Source organism: Electrophorus electricus, chromosome 25, assembly GCF_041902795.1.
Source record: "Electrophorus electricus isolate QZ-2024a chromosome 25, ASM4190279v1, whole genome shotgun sequence".
Taxonomy (NCBI): domain Eukaryota; kingdom Metazoa; phylum Chordata; class Actinopteri; order Gymnotiformes; family Gymnotidae; genus Electrophorus; species Electrophorus electricus.
The window spans coordinates 4,856,409-4,871,596 of record NC_137521.1 but is presented as its reverse complement, the minus strand read 5'-3'; the positions used below and the strand labels follow the sequence as shown (position 1 = coordinate 4,871,596).

General features: G+C 38.2%; 1 protein-coding gene across 5 annotated transcripts; it reads left to right on the top strand.

Annotated features, from left to right (window-relative positions):
* The first annotated feature begins 4,074 nt into the window (after positions 1–4,074).
* dnajc5aa (DnaJ (Hsp40) homolog, subfamily C, member 5aa) lies at positions 4,075–14,099 on the top strand. Of its 5 annotated transcripts, XM_027012843.3 has the most exons (6): positions 4,110–4,223; positions 4,791–4,897; positions 9,760–9,891; positions 9,992–10,205; positions 10,555–10,726; positions 11,088–14,099. In XM_027012843.3, the coding sequence occupies exons 3-6, from the start codon at positions 9,782–9,784 to the stop codon at positions 11,195–11,197; spliced, it is 606 nt and encodes a 201-aa protein (XP_026868644.1). In that variant the 5' UTR covers positions 4,110–4,223; positions 4,791–4,897; positions 9,760–9,781; the 3' UTR covers positions 11,198–14,099. The 5 variants fall into 5 exon arrangements, with proteins under 5 accessions (XP_026868643.1, XP_026868645.1, XP_035378066.1 ...); XM_027012842.3 differs by lacking the exon at positions 4,791–4,897 and having other exon boundaries at positions 4,075–4,223; XM_027012844.2 differs by lacking the exon at positions 4,791–4,897 and having other exon boundaries at positions 4,075–4,223; positions 10,555–10,735.
* Positions 14,100–15,188: the final 1,089 nt, after the last annotated feature.

Below are 15,188 nucleotides of genomic sequence, written 5' to 3'. Positions count from 1 at the left end.
ATTTCTTTTAATTCATAGCTAAAGTTAATAAAATTGATAAGTTAAATAAGTAATTATTTTTCAAAGTGAAATAACTGGCTAAATAAAATCAAGCAGTCTAACTGGAGCCAAAACCATTTATGTAAAATTAATAACGGTTTATTAATGGATAGAGTGAGATGAAATGTAAAAATTGTAAACAAAGAAAAAAGGTAATGGCATAATTTCCCACATGTTCCTACAAGTACTTCATGGGTGTCATGAAAACAAGGCAACAGAGACGTGCTAAACGTGAAGGTGACTGGGATGTGCAAAACCAGGCCTTCATGTATCTGGTGATTATATTTATTATTACTTTATGTGAAATAAGTCCTCAATATAGATCTTACTAAATGTATATAATTTCCACAATATAGAGCTTGCTAAAATTTTTCATCCAGGTTACAGCCCTGGTTCAGAAGCAGTCCTCATGTAAACAATTGTACTTTTATATTTATATATATATATATCGCACTGTGATGTCGTCAGCTAGAATAAGACATTGCCATCTCTGACACAGCATGACCTTACCTCTCGCATACACCCAATTATGTGTTTTGAAATCACTGCACAACCAAAACATAATGTTAGTATGTGCATAGTAAAATCTGAAGTGTTTACCCAATGAAATGTTACTTCACAAAATGTTTTGATTAAAAAGTACCTTTTATTATTTAGATCTTCACCACCTAGTTTATTAGAGACACCCATCTCGTACCTTCATAAATTTGCCACTTTGTGTCTTGTATATAAAATGGAATGGATTGCTTGTAACCCAACATAATTATATAAAAATATTGTAAGTGCCTTCATTTTTATATATTAAATAGATTGTTCTTCAGATCATATTGTCATCACCTACTTTATACTATGTGTTTTTAGCCTCTATTGCAAGCTCTTGCTTTGTCAAGTGGTGGCAGCAGTGCAGAATCCAATGAAACCCATCACTGTTTTATTTACACGGCCATGTGGTGCATGGAGATCAAACACTCCTCGGAATAACATTTTGCACTCAGTTTAAATTGAATTAAATTATGTTTCTTATGGAAGATGTCGGTTAGTAGACAGTGGGTGGCATTTTAGAGAGAAAGGACTTTGAGAGATAGCAGAGAGTCTTCTCTATTAAGGCTTCTCTTGTTTATTTAATACACCTACAGCGTATCACAGACAACGCTTTATTTACTATTCACAAATGCTATGTAAAAATGAATTAAAAATCCTGGAGAGCTACGAACATTTAGTCCCTTTGTCTCTAATATTCAATATGCTTCTGAAGACCTTAAAGAGCTGGTTAAAGTTGGAACAAATCTCCAGCTTCATTAGACTCCCAGTAGTAAAGCTGAACTTCAGAATAGAAGACCTTCCTAATAACTTGGGTCAAATGACCATGTGGCTATTTATATAGTTTTTCTGTGAATTTGATAGGACTGAGAACTTTTAAAGGACTGTTAAAGGTGCTTTAGAAACACCAAGAGAACTGTTTTCTAAAGCAGTTTTAACAGTCATTTAAGCATAAATACATAGATAAGATAGTCAATCTTATTGGTGTGGCACATTTAAAACCAAAGTGCTTAATAATCAATGAACAGGCTTGTGTCCCCATCCATGTCTTTTCTACATACCAGTTAATCATTTTGCTACAGCATTTTGTGATAGTTGTGAAGGGAAATGAATATCTCCCTGACCCAGAGACATGGTGCATTGCAACAGTCCAGTTGAGATGTCAAATTTATTAATGACTTTTTACATAATTACATAAGTAGCTGTTGCTAACCACAGCACTGATTCGCTCATCAGATAGGACTTGGTACCAAAAATGACCCAAAGGAATAATTTGATTTTTAAAAAGGGAGAGCCCAGATTTTTCAGAAAGATTCTGGACAGTAACTTCCATGTTACTTCCATTTAGTTGTAGAACTGTTGCTTATTTAATTTTTTATATCTGTGACACTCACTGAGCCTTTTTTCCAAGCACAAGACTTTTTGTCATCTGTATAACACTGAAATAAAATGACATGTTTATGTATATGTCCTATAAGAACTATGTATATAGAAAATAGAGCAGGCCCTAAAATGGACCCTTTGGATCTCCATGTGCCATAATGTAAGATGTAAATAAAGATTTTCCGATGTTAAATTATAATCCAGTATTTTAGGTTCTTTATGAGAATATCATGATCAACAGTGTTGAATGCAGCACTTAAGTTCAACAGAATCATGACAGAACAATCACCAGAATTGCAACATGTAAGAGATCATTAGCTATCTTCAAAACAGCAGACTCAGTTCTTTAGAAAACACTAACAGCTGATTGAATTATCTCAAAGTTTGCATGTTGCATGAGAAAAAAGATATGATGTTTTTTTTTCAGCATGTTAGCCAGAAATTATAGTTTTGAGATCAAAAGTTATTCAGCACTCCTACATTCAGAAGTGGCTTTATTAGAAATGACTGAACCACTGAATGTTTAAAACGTGTAGGAGTTCTACCACTCTATAAAATCTCATTTGTAACATTTCCCTATATTTTGCCCTATTGTCTCATGTCTCTTTTAAAAAGCCAAGATGGGAAACAATAGCAGAAGTGGAATACCATGTTGGATGATTTGAGAGGAAGAAAAGGTTGAAAATTCTTAAACATTGAAAAATTATTAGTAGCAGGTGTACAATATTTAGATTTTCAACTTTTCACAAAAGGAAATTTTAAAACACCCTCAAAGTTTTTGAAGAATCCTTGGGACCTTTGTAAGGAAGGGTATTTTGATTTGAATTGATTAAACAGACATTTTGGTCTGTGGCAATTTTTCTGAAATTATGTCTGAAACATTCTGTTCTTACTGATCTCACAGTTGCTTACAGTTTAAAAAAACAAAATTTAAGAATTTCAAATGACATTTATATCTTATCTTATCTTATCCTTCCTGCATTAGCCCTGGTGGAGACATTTAACCAAGGTTGTGATTTAAATCTAACATTTCTGACTCTGAAGGGGCAACTGAGTCCAGAACAGCTGAGCCTGAAGAATAGAAGGAACCAACTCCTATATGTCTGAGGAGCTGAGGAGCAGTAGTCATTTGGAGATTTTAAAATAGTGTTTGCAAATTAAGCATCTGTAGATAGAGTGAATGCTCAAGAGATGTTCTGAAGTTCAGGTTGAACTACACATTATAGGCAGGCGGTCTCAGAAAACAATTTCTTTGATTTCAACATTTTCAGCAAAAGAAAACCATGAGATGACGTGTACACCCATGATCTTGAACAGGACCTATAACATGCTGGCTTAAATAAAAGGAGTCTGACCATGATCTTAAATGAACAACATAATTAAATATCAAAATAATTCAGAATTAATATCGTCATTAATATTGTCAGTTCAACTTATTCAGTATAGTAAGCTTGTCACTAAATGGGGATATCATTTAAACACATTTCTACAAACAACTACAATCCATAAATCACATCTGATTGGTTCATGTATTGTTTGTGTGGCAATGTTTTTCATCAGTTCTGTGATGAGCTTTTAAGTCTTTTTGAATATATAAATCCTAACCCATGCAATCAATGCTCAAGAGCCGAATGCCTTTTGGATGCCATGTGGAATAGGATTTTTTTTTGCCCAGTTTTAAATTATTACCGTGTTCTCGTATGTTTGACCCCACTTAAATCAAGAGTGCATGTGTTAATTCATCACTATGGATGTTAATTCAACCATGATAATTTTACTGAATATTACTGTGATTTATCGACTGTTAAGAGTTGCTTCTAACATAAGTGCATCATTACAATAATATAGGGCAACTTTAATCAGCCATCTAGGGGCCTGTTTTAGGAGCCGTTCGCAGCCTTCTGATTTCATATTAAAAAAAAACAAAACAGGCTGTTTTGCCATATGTTATTCAATAAGTAACAGTCAAAATTTTCTATATAGAACTGTACTCCGCAAGAAACGTTTTAGCGCTTGGGATGGAGGTAAAACTGGTTTATGCCTGAGAATCGTGCGCCAGACTCTCTTGCGCCCTCCTGGTACGAGGGGGGCGCGCACGCCAGTACGCGCCTGGCGAGGGGCGGAGCCGAGCGAGGTCTGCTGCTGCATCCGACCGCTCCTGTACGTGTGCGCGCCGTTCCCGGGGACGCGACCACACGTTTGACATCAGTATTAACGCACTGAAATCATACCAAGACGCAGTCTGTCGAGCCGACAAAACGGTAAGGAGTGCATGTGCTTAAGCAGTTTCTGTGCCTCATAATAAACGATTTTCACTGCCCTTAAGATATTTTGTTGTTTGGCTACATAACGTTTCTTTATTCTGTGCAACGATAGACTTAAGCTAACAGGCTAACCAACATGGATGCTATGGAGCGCACTGCTAGCCTGTGCACAGCGCGCATATGATGCAGCGGTTAGCAAGATAGAGATTAGCGGCTCCAAATCCCATCCAATCATTAAAGTAATCCTCAGTTAAAATGGTAGAACAAAATTTGTAAGTATATATATATATCATGTTTAACTCTACAGAATATTTGCTCGTTTTTTTATTGTAACCACAGTCGTCGTGATTTCAGATCCGTGAGCCTCCTTGGACCGTGTCTTCACGGTGAATGAATGGTAGGGCCATTTGCCCGTTTTCCCTTCGTTTCCAAATGGAGATGGCTTAAAACGCGAGGATAATGGCACAAGTGCGCCATTTCTCGCGTCCAAAAGCAGCGCCCCGGCATCGGAACGATTTTCTGCTTATACTTTTAGCAATGTTAACGCTACAGATTTTCTTTTAGATCCAGAAAAAAACCCCGGCATTCAGACATCGTAGCATCCCGTCTTTCGTATGAGCTCGCATCTTTCTTCACGGAGGATGCTCGAATATACTGGACAAGCGCACCCGGTAACTGTTTCCAGGTTGAGACTTAACTGGCAATGCATTTGGAAATCAGGTTTCTTTCACACATTTAACCGCTGTTTGTTTGAAATGCGGTAATGCCCGCATTATGCCTGGCAATAGTTCCCTTTTGTTGCTTTTCTATCATACTAAATCCATCAAGTGTAAAATGGAACAAAACATTTGCATTCTAATTTCTCTCTTGTCAGTTCTGCACAGTAAGGCTACTTACCCTGCGCTCACATCCCACAGTTCCTTTTCATTCTTGCGCACAGTAACCATGTGTATTGGTAGGGGAATGAGTGGTTGACAAGGCTGAGTAAACTAGCTGAAACAGGAGAGTCAGCTGAAGGGTGCTCAGTGGAGAGACACTAGAACCTCTTGTGATAATTTGAAACTTGCCCAAACCTTTCCAGACTTGCAATTGCCTAACACCGTACAATACTCACATGGGTGATTTCCTCACATGTGTGTATTTTTATTTGGTGCCTTAGTTTATAACCTAATGTTAAGATATAGCATTGTAATACTGTGTAAATAGAGGGTTGTCAAAAACTATAAGCATATATCTTTTATTGTGATACACTAACACCCTTTCTTTACAGCTTTTACCACATTCATGTACTAAATCTTAAGTTCCTGACCTTAGTGCTGATACTTAACACTACGTTGTAATTTCTAGGTCCTGTAAGATTTTTGTCAATATTGCCAGTCCAAAATTGGGAAAAAAAATCCAAAATTGACTCATTGAAACATAGTGCTGAAAATATCCCAGTTTAGAAGTCACACATGATGATTAATCAAGGCCTAATAGACTGCTTCAGCTCCACTATGGGTATTAGTGGGCATCTCTAGGCTGTTTAGATCATTCAAGCCTATTTACTGAGAAGTGGGCTTAGGAAGCAGGTGTCTCTTCTACCAGGTTAGGGTTATGTATAGTGAGTGACTGTTCCTGAGTGGAATGGCCTGTGATCAGTATTGATTTCTGCAAGTGAAAGGTAGCGCTAAAGAAACAGCCGACAGAAAAGCAGTGAGTCAGCTGATGAATAATGGGTAATTCCTCTGATCACTGCACCGGGCTGGTAATGTCATTGACTCAGCAGGATTGGCCGAAGTCAGGATCCGCAAGAAACAGGAAAAGCAGTTTATTTGAAATTTGTAAATCACATGTAGACATTTCTGATTTCCTTATTTCCTGATTACTCTTTATGCTGTTACACTATCAGCCGTAGACATGGGAAAACAAATGTCTAAGCCCTCTAATGCCACTCGTACACTGTATAACTTATTGTTTCCAAAATTCTTTCCTTTAACTGATGCATGGGTTATAGCACTGGCATTCCTTGCCAGGTGTTTTCTGAAACAAACTTTGTATGCTAGGCAGAAGCAGTGTTCTACATTTTAGCCATGCTACACCTTTGAGTCTTCCAGTTTACTGTATGCTCACTATATGCACCTAGCATGTTATTCTCATAAGGGATGCTAAATAGTTGTGGCTGTGTCTCCCAGTAGATGCTGCTGAATTCCAGGCAAGCATGCCAGCTGAAAGATTTCTGATTTGCAGTTGACCATGGCTAGGGGCAGTAGCTTTGGTTCAACGTAATTTTTGTTAGTTCACCCACTGTGCAGAAATTTCGATTCATACAAAGAGTAGTATCATTTTGAGCTCGTTTCTATAGGCATCCCTGTATATTTCTACTGAACATGAAGTCCAACCCATGTAGTGAGGAGACTTACTTAAACTTGGACACGTACAATGCGTATGTAAGGTTTTCAATCCGTTTCAGGTTTTTGGTATGTTTCAGACTAAAACAATACTCCACAATGAAAAAGCAAAAACATGTTTTTGGAATATTTTGTACATTTATTAAAAATAAAAGAATAAAATATCGTGCAATAAAAAGGTGCAAAGCTTCTACTAAGTACTAAGTGAAGGCTGTGAATACTTATAATGCTTAAATTGAATATTTGGATTTATGTTTAAATAAATGTACAAATATATATATATATATATATATATATATATATATATATATATATATATATATATATATATATATATATATAAGGTTTTTACTGTCACTGTGGAGTATTGTGTATAGATTGATTAGGGAAAAAATAGTTCAAGCCATTTTAAGATGAATCTGAAACAAACCAAAATGTGATAAACTTGAAAGAGACTGAAAACCTTCAGCATGCGCTGTATATAGTAAATTAATAAAAAATGCTTGAGATCCTCTTTTGTCAGATTAGGAGGTTTATAGTAGATTGTTGCAATATTGATCAATCTTTCATTTAAACAGCTAATTAATGTAAGTGGCTTCAGTGTTTAAATCTTGCTGATGTGTAGGATATTGCTGCTGCAAGCTTTGGGCTTTTCTGTGTTGGTGAGCTAGACCAGTAAACTTGACTCTGGGCTTTTAAAAGACAAATCCAGATTTGTTACAGGTTTGACAGCCTACACAACTGCTTCAAGCCAAAAGACTCACTTGTGAAAAATGCCATCCGGAGACAATGATTCAGCTGTGATTTTAACTGCAGCAATGAATGCATTAAATTTGATCTTTGGCTGTTCTAGAGATGATTCATGATTTCATTTGAACACAGTACTTGGTAAAAGCAGACTTTGTTCAGCCCATTTCACATGGAAAAGAAGCAGCTGTGTTTATATGTTGTAGAGGCTGAGTTATCATATTGCATTTGACTGACTAACAGTGCTGTTTCATTTACTGTGGTTATCAGGGCAATGCAGGTTAGTTGGCACTGTGTGGAGTGTCATAGAAAGATAAGAAGTCCTTTTTGTGGATATATTTGAAATTCTTGCTTGAGTATAGGTATTGCTTTTTGTATTATTTATATATTAATCAAAATGACAATCCTGATCTCTGTAATCAGTTGATTATAATTGTAAATTGCTATTATATAGGTTCATATTTTGCAACAAAAAAAAAAAAGTTTGATTTAAAACTATGTTTACTAAATATTCTTCTTTTTGGCAAATACATGCCTTGTTGCAGTTGTTTCCTTGTCAAAGATAGTTTGATTAAAAAAAGCTTACTGGTGTCATTTCAGTTTTTTATGATCACCAATTCACAAAACTGGATGCTTTAACCAGTGTCAACAGTGCAGAACTGGGTTATAGGGGTCTTTCTTTGTTAAGGAGGGAATTTGAGTCTTCTTCTCAGTGTGTGTGGAGGGGCTCTGTTCAAGAGTTCTGTGTGATCTGGGATTCCGTTGGGCTTTGTTTATTGCCTGGTCTGTCACTCCCCAAAAAAACTTACCAGCAGAGACACAGACAAGGAGAAATAAACTGTGCATGCCACTATGCATTAGGGCAGCTCATGTCACAGATGGTAAACAGCCTGGGAAAGTATAAGAGCGTCTGGCATCCTGCCTTTTGAGGGGAACACACGTGACTGGCTCGGGGCAGGAGGCAGGGAGCAAGTGCTTTTGCGTGCTCACTGTTTAGAAGTGGTGTAAATGTGACCCTTTGTTATGCTCCGTTTCTTTTAGTTCCATTATTTAGCCTGGGCTCGCCCTGTGACCTGCGCTCAAAGTCTGGCTAGTGTTGGGGAAGTGTATGGGCTCGGAGTGGGGGCCATGGATGGTTTTGAGATGGCCCTTCTGCCTTCAGAAAGCCTATGAGATATCTGTGGGTGTGATGTTGATAATATTGGTTATGTTTATTATGTTGCTGATGTTCTACTGTCTCCTAGTTGTTCTACTGCGTTCATGCATAAAATTTGGCATTATGTGAATACAGCATTTGAAATATTGCACCAGCATTGGTTTGATGTTAGACGTTGAACTAATATTGGGTCCAGATAACCTATTTATGAGGCTGTGTTCTGGGTCAGTAAGTAAGCTGGGGATAAGCACAGAATTGGATTGGACTAAGTTTTGGTGGTGATTCACCATTAAAAGTGCTTCTCTGTAGAGGTTTAGGACTAATCTTGGTCCAGAAAACTTGTCCAAAGTTATCTAAAACTGGCCCTAAAAACAGCCAGATTAGGGCAAAATCATAAATTTGGTTAAACTTTTCTAGCTGCACTAAGATAAAAAACTGGTGACAAAATGATGGTTAGACAAGACAAATGCAACTAACCTCTTTCAAGACCACATTTCATGTACTTTCTGGATAAGGTAGGCTGCCTCATAAAATAAGAAATGAAAAAATCTGGCTGCTGTTTAGATTTTCAGTGTAAAATGTAAAACTTCCCATCAGATTATATGTGTTGTGTTTTCTTTCCTTAGCCGATTTCTCAGCCTGCCCAGTGCCTGCACCTGAGCATTTGGACAGGCCAGAGTGCACACGCAGGTTGCAGTCCCCTACCGTCATACATAGTGTCCACCACAATTAATCAAATTAGTCCATTTGGCTGATCTAGATACCTGGTGAAACCTGTCCACACGACACACTTAATTGTGACTTTTTGCCACCAGCGCCATGTGATCAACAGAAAGCACAGGAGCAAGTGGCCTGAAAACAGATGGATTAGGTGTAGTCTGCGTTTTGCTCAGCGGTGGATGGGGTGGGTTCCTGGCAAAGTGGGGGGGAAAAATGTTTATTGTTGATGATGGAGATTCCTGTCATTACATAAAAAGGTCTTAATGGGATTAAAAGCTTTAGCTAACTCTAACCAATATAGACAAATATTGTACTAATGTTCTTATAACCACTAATAAATATAGTCAAATATTGTTCTAAAGTGTGTTTTTTGTTTGTTTGAAATATACCAGATATCCAAGAGATGTAGTTGTAGTAATCACAATTAAACATTTATTAAACATTTCATGTCCAGGCAAAGCAGGCATGAGGCTTTGAGTGGTTATCACACAGCTCATGAGACAGCGCTCTCTCTCTGCAGATCGTCGAGGACGTGAATCGCCATGTCTGAGCAGCAGAGGCAGCGCACCCTCTCCACCTCTGGAGAGTCCCTCTACCACGTGTTGGGCGTCGACAAGCTGGCCACCACCGATGACATCAAGAAGTGCTACAGGTGAGGCCCAGACCACCACCCAACTGCTTTTTCTGTAAGTAGCTGCTGCGATAAACACCTCACCTAACCGGTCGCGGTTGTCGCGCATTCTTTCCCAAAGGAAACTGGCGCTGAAATATCACCCTGACAAGAACCCGGACAATCCTGAGGCAGCCGAAAAGTTTAAAGAGATCAACAATGCCCATGCCATCCTGAACGACCCGACCAAACGCAACATTTACGACAAGTACGGCTCCCTGGGCCTCTATGTGGCCGAGCAGTTCGGCGAAGAGAACGTCAACACTTACTTTGTCCTGTCAAGCTGGTGGGCCAAGGTGAGATCACATTTAGCACAGAAAAGTTTCATTAGCGTTGAGCTTTATATGTGTAGTCACGTGACGTGACACCAGCGGCTATAAAGGTTTCTTCTATGCATATGTGAATACAACGGGCAAGTAAAGTGATTTATGATTAAAGTGTTATTTGTTCAGGCAAGACTTGAGGAGTTTGTCACACCACAGTAGCTGCACCTAATGTCACAGGCTGATTTGATAGTTTGCTCTTCCTCATTTAGTACTTTATATAATTGCTTGTGGTGACCATTAACTACTGATGCTCTTTTGTGATCGTCCTCATCTCTTCTGCTCTTCCTGGTCTTGTTGTGCACACTGTCTCCCCCTACAGGCACTGTTTGTGTTCTGCGGGCTGGCTACAGGCTGCTATTTCTGCTGCTGTCTGTGCTGTTGCTGTAACTGTTGCTGTGGAAAGTGCAAACCACGGCCACCTGAAGGACAGGATCAGGAGTTCTACGTTTCTCCTGAAGACTTGGAGGCCCAGCTGCAGTCTGATGAGAGAGGTCAGATGTGTGCGTACGCATGTATGTGTGAGAAATGCACTTTTCTTTCTTTGTTTTATTATATGTCCAGCGATGTACACATATCTAAGAATTATAAAGTTTTTCTAACCGAGGGTCACGATTTCATGTACATTTGTTAGATTGCTTTTTTACAAAATTATGGTTTTTTGTGGCAATTATGTTAATATTAAGGCATGGAACGGAGTTAAATTCAATTAGTTGTCATTTTCTTAACTGACCACAAATATGGAAAAGTGAAAGTCATGTAAACCTGATGCATTTGTTCTTTAAAGTACCATGTGTGTTTGCCATTAATCTGCTACTCTCTTAATTTAATCACTTGTTGTTTATACATCAACAGAGGCAGGTGGAGGTGAGCCCATTGTCCTGCAGCCCTCCGCCACAGAGACCACCCAGCTTACATCTGACGGGCCTCATACCACCTACCGGACCGACACTGGCTTCAACTAATGGCCCTGCCCTCTGCCACCTCCACCATGTGGCCCTCCACCTGCCCCTCTGCACCTACCCCAACCCAGCCCCCATCCCCATGGTCTGAGGAACAACCAGAGGATCAACTCCTTCGATAGCCTAAAACAAAAAGCCAGCGGTGGAAATAAGAAAAGCCCGTGATGGTGGAACACAAGCTGAACTCTGTCAGAACTCCCTTTCCTTGTTCCTCACATACGCTGCCCCATTCTTCCGTTATTCTTCCAGAGTGGCATACATCCGCCTCCGTGTAGCCTGAAAACAACAAAGAGAGAGTTTAAAAAAACAACATAAAAATCTGTCAGATGTTCGTTCTCCTGTTGTACTCTGTTTTTTGACCCTTAACGTTCAAACTTTCCTTCCAAACCCCATCTCCTCTGGATAAACCTGCTCAGTGTCACTATAGCATGATTCCCCACATCGGTAGCTGAGGTTGAATACTTTTAACTTAACATTAAGTTTATTTATGTATACTTGTTCGGTCAGAAGATAAGGGTAGTTCACGAGTGCAGTTCGCAACCAGCTCCCTTGACGTGCATATGTATGTAAGAAAGGCCAGGCTAACGGTCATTTTTGGTTTCTTTTCCATCTCATGCTGTTGATCCTTCCATTGTATTTCTGAGAAGAGAGAAGCCTGACACAGATTTGGTTAAATCGATAGCCTTAGTTTGGGATTTAGGTCTTTGTTCAGTGACCACCTCATATCGGCTGTCTAGACTGCCCCGTGCTGTCTTATCTGAGAGCCTGAAACAAGTTCTGTCATAGTCTTCTCCATCTCATTTTTCCCATAAGTGATGCAAAGGTGCCACACACATTTCAGAATATCTATTTTCTTAATGTTTATTTATGCTGTCTGTTAAAAATAGATGCGCTGTGTTGAGGTGTTGGCCAACTGAAAAGGCTGAGCCAAAATTAGTGTGTCAACCAATTAAAAATAACTTTTGACATCAAGGTTGTGCAGTGTGTGGATGTTCGTATGTGTACTAGCCAGTCTTTGTCTGGCCTGGTTAGGTTCTTTAGTCCTAGAATTTATAGCATGTTCAGAGGCTTAGCATTGCTCTGTTTGTTTAGTTCTGGTTTATTGATGTCTCTCTTTGCATATTTCAAGGGACTCATTGACACGAACCCATGTACTGTTCCATTATATCTAACTATACATCTTAAATGTATATCTAAGAAGGAAAGAAAAAGAATAAAATGTTTTTATATAGATATACAATATACACACATTGTGTGTATGTACAGTATATGTATATTTTGTGCATTTTTACTTTGTAATTGTTGGCTCATATTTATTATTATACTGTGTTATTGATCTTTGTGATATGTGACAATGGTTACCTAGACTGCCCCTCCCCCTTTCCTGTGGTCGCTTGAGACCCTTACGCAAAGAGCTAATGTTGATTGTGAGTAAACTGCCTATGGTAGCTGGAAGTTGTTTATTCCGGGGCAAGACAATGTCTTTTATTGCTATTTACTTCTCAGTTTTAAAATTGGACTAAGGTTTAATACATTTAATACAGGAGAATAATGAAGTTCATATGTATAGCATCTGTATTAGAACACAAAACCTAGTTTTGCAACAGTCTCTCACAGATTAGTACAGAAAGCACTTTGAGTAACTAATTTGAATTACTTCACACATCCATATTAATCTTTCTATAATTTGTTTTTTTTTTTGGTTGTTTTTTTTTTTTGTTTATATGTAATGACTTGGACAACTCTTTGGGTTTTGCATTATCATGGTATTCTCTTTACTCATTTTTCATCGGTGGCATTTGAAGTTCCAAAGCTGTTGGGTTACAGTTGGTTATCCAAGCCAAATAAAGGGAAATGCCTGTCAGTACAGACAGGCAGGAATTCTTCCCCCTCACTAAATACCATGTAGGAAATAAAACAACATGCTCTCACTGAACAACTGTGCAGGCTATATGCACTCAGCCAACAAGTTACATTTCTCAATATTACCCGACTATACTGAAGTGCTTTAAGCTCCTACAGATTTTCCTTACTCAGTCATGGGAGTTAGTGTTTATAACTACAGAGATGTAGCTGTTTATCATTTCTAAATCGTCCATTTTTACATGAACCATTTCGAGTATCACTTACCAATCCTGCAGCCCAAGGTGTTGACAGCCCAATGTCACGTGACTGACTGACTGATCTACACCGGCCATGATCAGACCCGAAATGTAATGATAATGTCACTAGCCATATTCTTTTATTTGCTTGTTTTTTTGGAGTTTAAAGGCTATATGGCAATCATGTTTTACTGAATTGTGTACATTGATCTTGTCAGCACAGTTCTCTACACACACGCATCCTCAGACACACTCTCTCTCTCTCTCTCTCTCTCTCTCTCTCTCACACACACACATACACACATAAACACTCTTGTTTCTTTGCTCTCGATGGTTGTTGATGGTTGTTTGCCTCTGTGCTCCTTTCCTGTGCATTTACCTGTCCCCTCCAGAATTATACTGATATGCCTATTAACGGCTTCTACACTGAAATGTTGGAAAATGCAACGTTTTAAGTTGAATGCAGTTGAGTAACACAACCAGGAAGCAGTTCCTTGTAGTCTTCAGAAAGAAGAAAATGTGTGTTAATATAGTGAAATGGTAATTTTATGCTTTTTTTCTATTTTATTTATTACCTTATTTTAACATGTTTTAAAAGATTTGTCCTTGTTTCAGATGGTATGTTATTTGGATGTGGCTATGAAACTATGCTACTTCTACTTAAATGGCTAAGGTCTCATGTACATACATGGAATAATGAAGATTAATAATAGACCTTTATGTTGTAGCATGGTTATTGTATGTCTGAAAGAAAAATTAACATCTGATTTGCTGGTGTAAAATAAATGTTTATGAACATTTCATTTTGTTTGTTCTTAATGAAATTGATGCAAGAAGTGCATTTAATCACTTTAAGTACTTTATTGCTATGCTATTACGACATTCTACAATTTAGGATCATAAAGACTGATAAATATGAGTATTGAGTAACACTGAGGATATCTGTAACGTACCTGGCTGTGTAATCCTATACACACAGAAGCTTCATCATCATTCACACTAACTATAAGATCTCTTTCCAAGAGCTTTGAGCAAGTACTTGTTTATCTTTGCCTTCTGTGACATCCTCTCTGCTCTTGATGTCTCCATCAGTTCTCTTAGCATGTGGAAAGTCAGGTCCAGTGAAGTTGGTTTTCCAGGTGATAACCTCCTCGCCTTCCTCGGATCATTCTTGTGGACGTGTAGGTGTTTCATACTAGTTTCAGGTAGAAAAGCTGCTGCGCTGGTTAGAAACGATGAACCCTCCGCCATACCATTGTCCATTGGTAATTTGTTGTTCTGGAGACCTTGCACAAGTTTCCCACTGTGGCAAAACCCAACACCAACAACACTCCACAATAAGCAGCTTAAAAGAAGAGTGCTACACATAAAATGTACTTTTATCCTCATCACGACTGTCAGCAACACACCTGTACAGAGATGCTGAAGAAAAAAATATTAATATTTAGCAAAAGATTAATACTTAGAAATACAGGTTATTCAACCATATTAATATTTAGCAAAAGATTAATACCTATAAATACAGGTCAGTCAACCATTACATTTGCCTATTTTCTGTATACTACATGTATTCTACATATTACTGACCTCAAATTTAGTTAATTACCTTAGCCACTTATGACCTTTAAGTCTTTAAGTCTCATCTTTCTCATCAACATCAGTGTTCACTTACCATATGCTTTATGGTAGCCTCTTTTTGAGTGATTAGCAGTACAGTGGGGCTTTATAGTTTGGACTTTACCCAAACAGTGAAGTCCTTAAGGAGTTAAGAGTAGCTTATTTTAAATCACTTCATATTCAAATTTTACCCCAAGGTCCCATATGATGTAAGGAGAGAATTGAGATACTTTGCATCAGTGAACTGAGAATAAATGTATTTAAAACACACAAGA

Bases quoted from the DNA above. Each gene is read 5' to 3' on its own strand.
- dnajc5aa (XM_027012842.3), top strand. From the start codon at position 9,782: ATGTCTGAGCAGCAGAGGCAGCGCACCCTCTCCACCTCTGGAGAGTCC. The intron at 9,892-9,991 runs GTGAGGCCCAGA...TCTTTCCCAAAG, and splicing joins GACATCAAGAAGTGCTACAG to GAAACTGGCGCTGAAATATC. The intron at 10,206-10,554 runs GTGAGATCACAT...CTCCCCCTACAG, and splicing joins TGTCAAGCTGGTGGGCCAAG to GCACTGTTTGTGTTCTGCGG.